A 9237-nucleotide genomic window follows, 5' to 3' on the forward strand; every position below is an offset into this window, starting at 1 on the left:
GTGAACAATTTTTGTTTACATTGATTTTTTGCAAAGATGATATTTGAATGTTGATTTAACTTTCAAATGCTTAAAACATATTACTCTGCTGAATGTAAGCAAATAAGAGAGAGTTTGAACACACATGTCTATATCGATATGGACTTATGTTTTTCCCTCATGGAGTGGCTGATTGGCTTAGTGGTTTGGTGATTCGTAGATCTCGACCCCAGACTCCTTGGGCATGGCCTCTATTCTTTTGTTATAGGGTTATCACAAAAGTCTATAGGTTGTGAGTATTATTTGTAAATTTTGTTTCCTAACCGTACTACAAGTCCATGACCATTGTTTAAAGTGAATTTATTTATAAAGTAATTAAAAAAAATTTGGTATTGCCTCTTGGGTGTATCATTACGTGTAATGTTGCTTCTTATGAATATGGTTGACGTCCTTTGGTTCGAAAAAAAAAATGCAAGGGAGCCTCTAGTGTGGGCCAATTTGGTATTCAAATCTAAAATCATATAGAAATAGATGAAAAGACTCAATTCTTTTCCACAAAAAAAAAAAAAAAAGATGCAAAGTTATGTTATTCGAAAAAAAAAAAAAGTGTTTAGTTTCTCCAAAAAATTTATTTAGTTATCAGAAATTCGTAACTCCTACATGGCTACATCTAATATAAAGTTCTACAACCATAAAACAACTGAAGTCGAGAGCGTGACAATTCCTGCACAGCATTCTGATCATGCTGGTAAATTCAGATCAAAACGCAGGCTGGTTACTCATAATGCAAATGATGAAATTACTATAACTATCTCTCATTTCATTTCTTTCAATGAAAATGCTTTTTATTTTTGTTTCTTTTTTGAGTACAGAGTACGCACTAATGATTCAGTGGAAGGGAAGAATTGGTCGTTGAAAGCTTAAAGTAGTAAAGTACTACTGCCAGTTTTGCCACCTTCCCCATGCCAACATCAATTAAGGGATTTGTTGTAGCCTCAGGTTTTGATCCTGAAAAAGATCAATTTTCGGTCCAAAAAAAAAAATGATCAATTATTAGCAACTCAGACATGAATGAATTCCACCAAATTTGGCAGGTCAAATATCAATTCGATCTACAACTCCAGCCTTAAATGGTGGCTCATCTCCTCTGTCTTTCAACAATTCCGGCCTTAAATGGTGGCTCATCTCTTCTCTTCGTTACACGGCGTGAAGATACACACACCGTTGAGATTGGACAGTTTTAAGTGATAAATAATGAGCTGCACGTATGGATGGCTGAGATAACATAATTAGTGTATGTAGACTTGCACCGCCGTGTATAGAAGAATTTTCATCTATATATGGAGCATATAGGCACTGCCCGAGTGCTGTGTCCCTACTATTTGATAGTGCAACTACAGTGAGTAGAAAAGGAATTGAGGGAGGAAGAACCGAAGAAGAGTTGTGATAATGGCAAAATCACCAGAAGAAGAACACCCTCAGAAGGTTTTTGGTTGGGCTGCCAGAGACTCTTCTGGGTCGCTTTCCCCCTTTCATTTCTCTAGAAGGTATATTTGAACTGTGTTTGACCCTTTAGTGTTTTCTTCATTATTATATTGCTTTGAAATACAAAGACTAGGATGATCCAAAATCAATCCCAGAATCGTAAACATATACAACTATTTTTCTGTCTCTTTCTGGGCATATAAGCAATATTATAAGTTGAACTCTGTTTTGGCTTATCTGGTATAGAGAGTTCTCTCTTGTTGTAGCTTTATAGTTTTCTGTTTGCTATCACTCCAAAAGGGTTTAGCTCTTTGTTCTCTGCAGCAAAACCCCTTCTCTTAAACTATCAATGACTTGTTCTATTAAGCCTCATACTCATGCTGTTAATTGAAATTGGGTAACTGGATGCTCATGTTTTCACACAATATGAGGGAAATTTTTTAACTTTTGCTAGAGAATATTGCTACATGTAAATTGATGAAGAAATTTATAGTGGGTTTTGCTTAATATAGCAACTAGACAGAACCTGACTAAGATTTCGGTTATCACAAGTAAAAATATATTTCTTGTTTATCACAGTTTAGACCATGTTATGCAATGGGTCCTTGTCTTGGTTGTTCTTCATCATGGTTGATGCTTTCAAAAGTTTGGGGTACTGACTTGATGTGGGGGAGGACTCCCCTTGTGGCCATGTGATTCGTTTTCGTTGACTCTAATTTGTGCTGGAAATTGATGAAATAGATCAAATAGAAGGATCACTTAATATCTGTGGTACTACTAGTGCAGAATGCAGAGTCAATTACTCGAGCTGGTTTGTGTATTGTTGGCAGGGAAAATGCTGATGGTGATGTAACAATAAAAGTCCTCTATTGTGGGGTTTGCCATTCAGACTTGCATTTTGTCAAGAACGAATGGGGGATCACCAACTATCCTATCGTACCTGGGTAATCATAGTAGTCTCACATCAGTTTCTAAATTTCTCTAATTACATATCTTACGGCTTTAGTTTTGTGTGACGATTTTTTTTTTTTTTTTTTTTTTTTTTTTTTTTTTTTTTTTTTTTTTGAGAATTTGTGTAACGATTATTTTCTCTTTTAACTTGGAAATAGCCGGTGCAAGTTTACTATATACAACCTTATTCAAAGCCTACTTCACAATTTTGTGTTTGCACCAATATGAGCCATTTATTGGTGACTGGATGTTTGATTAACACAATGAGTTTTAAGATTTATTTTCCATCTCTCTCGAGTCTTAAATCAGCTTTCTGATTTTTAGAATTCTCTTGTACAAATAAATGACTTCCAATATAGAATTATGAGTGTCCTATTACTTACAACATGCAATGCTAATGTATGCAATATTTATGTGGCAATTCCAGCATATCAGCTCATAAGTTAATATGTTTTTTTTTTTTTTTTGAATAAACTTAATATGTTTTTAATATCTGCTTCTAAAAGGTGCACTGCTTCTGTCTTCATATTTGTAAAAATCTGTCCAATGTGTGTTGAAGCATTTTAGTGGATTTTATAGGCATGAAATGGTTGGTGTTGTGACCAAAACTGGGAAAAGCGTGACAAAATTCAAAGAAGGTGATAGTGTAGGAGTTGGGGTTATTGTGGGATCCTGCAACACATGTGAGACTTGCCAGCAGGACTTGGAGAACTATTGCCCCAAAGTGATATTCACCTATAACTCCCACAATCATGACAAAACTAAAACTTATGGTGGTTATTCTGATATGATTGTTGTTGACCATCGCTTTGTGCTCCGCTTTCCTGATAACTTACCTCCCGATTCTGGTGCTCCACTTCTATGTGCTGGGATCACTGTGTATAGTCCAATGAAGTACTACGGCATGACAGAGCCTGGAAAGCATTTGGGCGTGGCAGGACTTGGTGGACTAGGTCATATTGCTGTCAAAATTGGTAAGGCATTTGGTTTGAAGGTTACTGTCATCAGTACTTCCCCAGCTAAGGAGGATGAGGCTATTAACAGACTTGGGGCTGATTCTTTTGTTGTTTCAACTGACCCTGCACAAGTGAAGGTAATGAACTAATGATAAACCAAAGAAAAATTCAAAATGGTTATGTTATGTTCCCCTTATCAAATATTTAATGCAAGTGTTATTTTCTGCTTCTACTGTTCAGGCAGCCATGGGTACCATGGATTACATAATTGACACAGTATCTGCAGTTCATGCCCTCGCTCCATTAATTGGTCTACTCAAGCTGAATGGGAAGCTGGTTACTGTGGGTTTGCCGAATAAGCCACTGGAGTTGCCTATATTTCCATTGGTTCTGGGTATGCGTATACAACAACTAACGATTCTATATGTTCTGTTTTTCTTTCCCTCTTTTAAAATCACAGTCACTATAAAGTCTAAAATCAACTTGTTCCTGAAATGATATGTAAATGTGCAAATTCCATGTTCTTTCTACTGAGAATAAAGATAAGTCATTAAGTTGCTTGTTTATAACTATAAAACCAAAACCAAACCAAGGTTTTCTTAAGGTATATAGAAAGCATGAACTAATGCTCAAAAGGATCAAATTGTCATGTTTTTAGGGAGGAAGCTCGTTGGTGGAAGCGACATTGGAGGGATAAAAGAGACGCAGGAGATGCTTGACTTTTGTGCCAAACACAATATTACCTCCGAAATCGAGCTAATTAAAATGGACTACATTAACACAGCTATGGAGCGACTTGCCAAATCAGATGTCAGGTATCGGTTTGTGATCGATGTGGGGAACTCCTTTTCTCAGTAGACTTGGCTTTCATGCCTCAACTGCTACCTTCACATGCTTGATTTGAGACCGAACTGCATTAAATAAGCAAGTGTTTAATTATGGTTTGTGGGGGAGGTGGACTGGTAGCATAAGAAATATTGCTGTCCTGGAAACTTCTGGTTGTACCCGTCTGTTAAATTGATCCCCCACTTTTTCGGTTGATTTTATGATGAATAATAATATCTGATTCAAGTTTCACCTACTCTTCTCTTCAATTCAAGTTCTTGTCTCTACTGTTTTGGCTTTTGTTTCCTAATAACTCTGGTCTTTTTTGGGTTGAAAAACAAACTTGTCTATGTGACCCCACTTTAACTAGGCCAAATTTGAGAATATTGCCTTCTTTCTAACATATAGAGGAAAAAGTTTTCTTGTAAGCCAATTTTATGTGTTTTGTTGATAAAACACAGTGATAATTTGGTTATTCATGTGAGGTATTTGGTAAGAGAAGATTATCCTATATGTATGAGTATCCCTTTAGATTGTGATGCTGCACTGTGAAGACTAGCTTATAGTGCTATTTCTCTTGGTTCACACTGAAACAGCAACTAGCATACGTTTAACTCTCTAGCACTGTGAACAATATCCCATTTGCTTTTTTGGTTGATTCTGCTATATTGTCCAAGTTTGTGATGGTTAACTTTGATATTTTCTGGTCGTGTTAATCATTCATTTTCCCTCCACAGTACTTGTTTTGTTCATTTTTTTTATTTTTTTATCTGGCCAGTAACATGCATTAACAAGTATCAACACTAATTCTGCGAATATACTTACTGTAGTATGTAACAAACATCACTTTTTTGTACATTTGAAGACCCCTCAACAAAACAAAATGGTATGAAACCAAACGAGGAAAAAAAAAAAAAAAAAAAAAAACAAGGCAAAAGTGACGAGCTTGATAAAGCTAGGACCATTGCATCAAAAGAGAGAAATTGAAGCCATTGATCATATATGCTCTTGTTCGCCTTTCACTTCTTTAGAGAGGTTTTGTTTACTTGCTTAGATCGATGTAGACCCTGCGTGCCTCATGAATTGTTTTCTGGATAGTAGAATAGCTTTATCACTTGCCCTTTGCAAAACAAATTTAAAATGTAACCGTAGTTGCCCTTCATTAATCTAATAATCAGTCTTCACCATCTCACTACTATATATCTCAGCACTTCATCTGAACTAAACCATATTCAGGTTTCTTCAGAAAAAAAAATGGCATACTCCTTTCACTCCCAAGCTTTCTTCTGCTCAAGCGTTCTAATATTCAAGATTATCAGTCTTCACCAGTCAGCCTTGGCTTGGAGTTGGGGACCTGATGTTCCTCCTACACAGGGCTTTGTCTCCCTCCCTTTCAACCGATCCTACTACCATATTCAGAAACCTTATGATGTGCCCGAAGACCAGCGCTACTGCTTCATCGATGGAGTTCATAAATGTTGGGTCTACTCCACAGACAAACCTCACACTACTACCAGCCAAACCCTGCCTCGCACTGAGATTGCCATACAAGTAAGCCATGCACAGCAAACACTATTTTAGATACTAAAGAACTCACCTCATTGGTATTATTAATCATTTTCCTCTCGAATTAAATCGAGCACAGGGATACAATTACTCTTCTGGGGTGTGGGAGTTTGAAGCATTTGGGTACGTCCCAAAAGGGACATCAGGGGTGTGCATAATGCAAGTGTTTGGAGCAAGTGCTCCTTATGCCACAACTCTGATGCTGAGGGTCTACAATGGTTCACTAACATACTACAAGACTCCGGTGTTGGTTCCCAACATCTACGATAAGTGGTTCAAGCTCAATGTGGTTCACGATGTTGATGCTGCAAAAGTCAGAGTGTACATTGATGGATGTCTCAAAATCGAAGCAGATGGTCGTGGAGGAACCTCTCATGCTTTCAAATGTGGAGTGTATGCCCAGATGAATGACTCTACTTACATGGAGTCTCGCTGGAAAGACATCAAAGTTTTAAGGAAGTGTTGACCTTGATTTTCATTATAAGCTTGTTAGTTAATTTGTTTGTCATAAGAGAAAACCAAAACTGTTCATTGTTATTGTATCTTTGTGATTTGAGTTAAATCTTTGTGATTAATTGGAATGCAGTTAGAAACTTGGTCATAACGTACGTTTAGTTTCATTAGAAAATGAATTAAAAGAACCGTGTTTAAGGAAAAAGAGATTCGAGAGGAATTGTAAAGAGAATTGTGTGTATTATTATTGAGAATAGGGGCCCTATATATAGGGATTACAAAGTACTAGTTCTAATAATACAAGGAATACTAATCCATCTATGATTAGGAATTCTAGAAGCTTCTCTCCTATTACTACTCCTAGTTTGATAAGGCACACTAAGTCGATTTTCCTTCAACACTCCCCCTTGTGCCGCTTCAAACTTGGTGGTGACGCTTCATCCGTTGCCTCGTTAAAAACCTTGCCAGGTAACAAAAACCTTGTGGGATAAAAATAACCCTGGTTGAAGGACAAAAAGAGCACAACACGTCCTTCACTCTTCGAGATCGAACATGTAGACATCATAACTCCCCCTGATGTCGATATCTCCCCCTGATTGCTATAATCGTGGGAGTTCGGATAACTTTCTCAATCCGATGCTCTTCACATGTTTCTCGAAGGTGGATTTAGGTAACGACTTAGTGAATAAGTCCGCTACATTATCCTCTGATCGGATTTGATTCACTTCAATCTTTAGAAGTAATTGTTGTTGCTGATTATAAAAGGACTTAGGCGATATATGCTTGGTGTTGTCGCCCTTGATGAAACCTAACTTCATTTGTTCAATACAAGCTGCATTATCCTCATAAATGCATGTAGGTTCATCTGTGGTAGACTTCAAACCACAACTTCCTTGAATGTGTCGAATTACAGACCTTAGCCATACACATTCACGTACAGCTTCATGTAGAGCAATAATCTCTGCATGATTTGAGGAAGTAGCAACAAGGGTCTGTTTCGTAGACCTCCAAGATATCGCAGTGCTTCCCATGGTAAAGACATAACCAGTTTGGGAGCGACCTTTGTGAGGGTCAGAGAGGTACCTTGCATCAGCAAAACCCATCAAGACATCATTGTCGTTTTGATGGAGGGAGATAGGAGGACGCCGGCCACCATGAGCGGCGGCGGCGCCGGCGGCGGCAACATGGCTGGCGGCCATTCCATGGACGGGGGCGTTTTGCCTTTTGGGGTCCGATCCCAACTTTCCGTCATTCCTTTTCTCTCTGTAGGGATAGAATAGGCCCATATCAATCGTACCTCTTAGGTATCGAAAGATGGTCTTTACACCAATCCAATGGCGGCGTGTTGGCGCAGAGCTATGTCGAGCTAACAAGTTCACTGCGAATGAGATATCCGGTCTTGTGCATTGAGCTAAGTACAATAATGCGCCTATTGCACTCAAATAGGGCACTTCGGCCTCTAATGGTTCTTCGTCCTCATCCCTTGGACGAAACGGATCTTTTCCTGGCTCAAGACTACGGCCGATCATGGGAGTACTCACAGGCTTTGCTTTATCTTCATTAAAGCGCCTCAGGATTTTCTGAGTATATGCAGACTGATGGATCAAAATCCCATCACTACGGTGCTCGAGTTCTAAACCGAGACAAAACCGTGTTTTCCCAAGATCTTTCATCTCAAATTCGGATTTCAAGTATTTAGCAGTTTCCTTCAACTCATCTAGAGTTCCAATTAGGTTCATGTCATCGACATAAACTGCTACGATTGCAAATCCGGAACTTGTTCTTTTAATGAACACGCATGGGCATATTTCATTGTTAATATATCCCTTCCCAATCAAGTAGTCACTTAGACGGTTATACCACATCCGTCCGGATTGTTTTAATCCATATAGTGAGCGTTTTAATCTTATTGAAAACGCGCTCCGTGGTTTAGAGCCACTTGATTTGGGTAATTGAAGTCCATCTGGAACCTTCATATATATCTCTGAATCTAGATCCCCATAGAGATATGCTGTAACCACATCCATAAGCTGCATGTCAAGTTTTTCGGAAACTACCAAACTGACAAGGTAGCGGAACGTTATAACGTCCATTACGGGAAAATATGTCTCCTCGTAGTCGATTCCAGGGCGTTGTGAGAAACCTTGCGCCACAAGGCGGGCTTTATATCTTACCACCTCATTTTTCTCATTACGCTTTCTAACAAAGACCCATTTATGGCCAACAGGCTTTACACTTGGGGGTGTCTGCGTTACAGGCCCAAATACCTGTCTCTTTGTTAGTGAATCCAATTCAACCTGGATCGCATCTTTCCATTTAGGCCAATCTGCTCTTCGTTGACATTCTTCAACAGAGCGAGGTTTGATATCATCATATTCTATAATTCCTTTTGCAATATGATATGCAAATGCATCATCAATCGCCATAGAATTTCTATCCATCATCTCATGTACACTAGTGTAATTTATGGAGATCTCTCTATTCTCTGGAGTTGGTTCTGACATTGGAGCGTCCCCCAATGATGTCTCTTGGACATAACCGTAATCCGGAATATTCTCATGAGATGGATTATTCACATCGATGATTAATGGATTATTTTGTGCCAAACTCGCTTTCTTTCTTGGGCGAGAATCCATCGAACCTATGGGCCTCCCGCGCTTCCTGGCAGGAGCCGTGGGCCTAGCCATAACGTCACCATCATTAAGAGATGGGACGTTGGCGCCATGCTCATGCATTCTTGAGTTGGCGTCATGTCCTCTACTTTTAGGGACATCAATCCTTGCAGGCACGTTTGCAGCAGGTATGTGTAATCTCGTCACTTTAGCGATATCAGAAAACGCATCAGGCATCGATTCTGCTACGTTCTGAAGATCGAGAATTCTCCGCACTTCAATTTCGGACTGTGCGGTTCGGGGATCAAGATGAGACAGAGTGGGGACAGACCACGACAATTCCTGTCGTTCCTGTTGAACATTGATGTTCTTATCTCCCCCTAACGACGGGAAGACTGTCTCATCGAAGT

General features: G+C 38.9%; 2 protein-coding genes across 3 annotated transcripts; both read left to right on the plus strand.

The window, feature by feature from the left end:
* The first annotated feature begins 1158 nt into the window (after positions 1–1158).
* Positions 1159–4452, plus strand: LOC133724508 (probable cinnamyl alcohol dehydrogenase 9). Of its 2 annotated transcripts, XM_062151261.1 has the most exons (5): positions 1178–1526; positions 2295–2408; positions 2995–3508; positions 3612–3765; positions 4030–4452. In XM_062151261.1, exons 1-5 carry the CDS (start codon positions 1429–1431, stop codon positions 4227–4229), a joined length of 1080 nt encoding a protein of 359 aa, XP_062007245.1. In that variant the 5' UTR covers positions 1178–1428; the 3' UTR covers positions 4230–4452. The 2 variants fall into 2 exon arrangements, with proteins under 2 accessions (XP_062007246.1, XP_062007245.1); XM_062151262.1 differs by lacking the exon at positions 2295–2408 and having other exon boundaries at positions 1159–1526.
* Positions 4453–5111: 659 nt separating this feature from the next.
* Positions 5112–6360, plus strand: LOC133724509 (citrate-binding protein-like). Its single transcript, XM_062151263.1, has 2 exons — positions 5112–5747; positions 5842–6360. Exons 1-2 carry the CDS (start codon positions 5451–5453, stop codon positions 6226–6228), a joined length of 684 nt encoding a protein of 227 aa, XP_062007247.1. The 5' UTR covers positions 5112–5450; the 3' UTR covers positions 6229–6360.
* The last annotated feature ends 2877 nt before the right edge of the window (positions 6361–9237 follow it).

This window comes from Rosa rugosa, chromosome 1, assembly GCF_958449725.1.
Source record: "Rosa rugosa chromosome 1, drRosRugo1.1, whole genome shotgun sequence".
Taxonomy (NCBI): Eukaryota; Viridiplantae; Streptophyta; class Magnoliopsida; order Rosales; family Rosaceae; genus Rosa; species Rosa rugosa.

Bases quoted from the DNA above. Each gene is read 5' to 3' on its own strand.
- LOC133724509 (XM_062151263.1), top strand. From the start codon at position 5,451: ATGGCATACTCCTTTCACTCCCAAGCTTTCTTCTGCTCAAGCGTTCTA. The intron at 5,748-5,841 runs GTAAGCCATGCA...AATCGAGCACAG, and splicing joins GCACTGAGATTGCCATACAA to GGATACAATTACTCTTCTGG.
- LOC133724508 (XM_062151261.1), top strand. From the start codon at position 1,429: ATGGCAAAATCACCAGAAGAAGAACACCCTCAGAAGGTTTTTGGTTGG. The intron at 2,409-2,994 runs GTAATCATAGTA...TGGATTTTATAG, and splicing joins AACTATCCTATCGTACCTGG to GCATGAAATGGTTGGTGTTG. The intron at 3,509-3,611 runs GTAATGAACTAA...TCTACTGTTCAG, and splicing joins CTGACCCTGCACAAGTGAAG to GCAGCCATGGGTACCATGGA.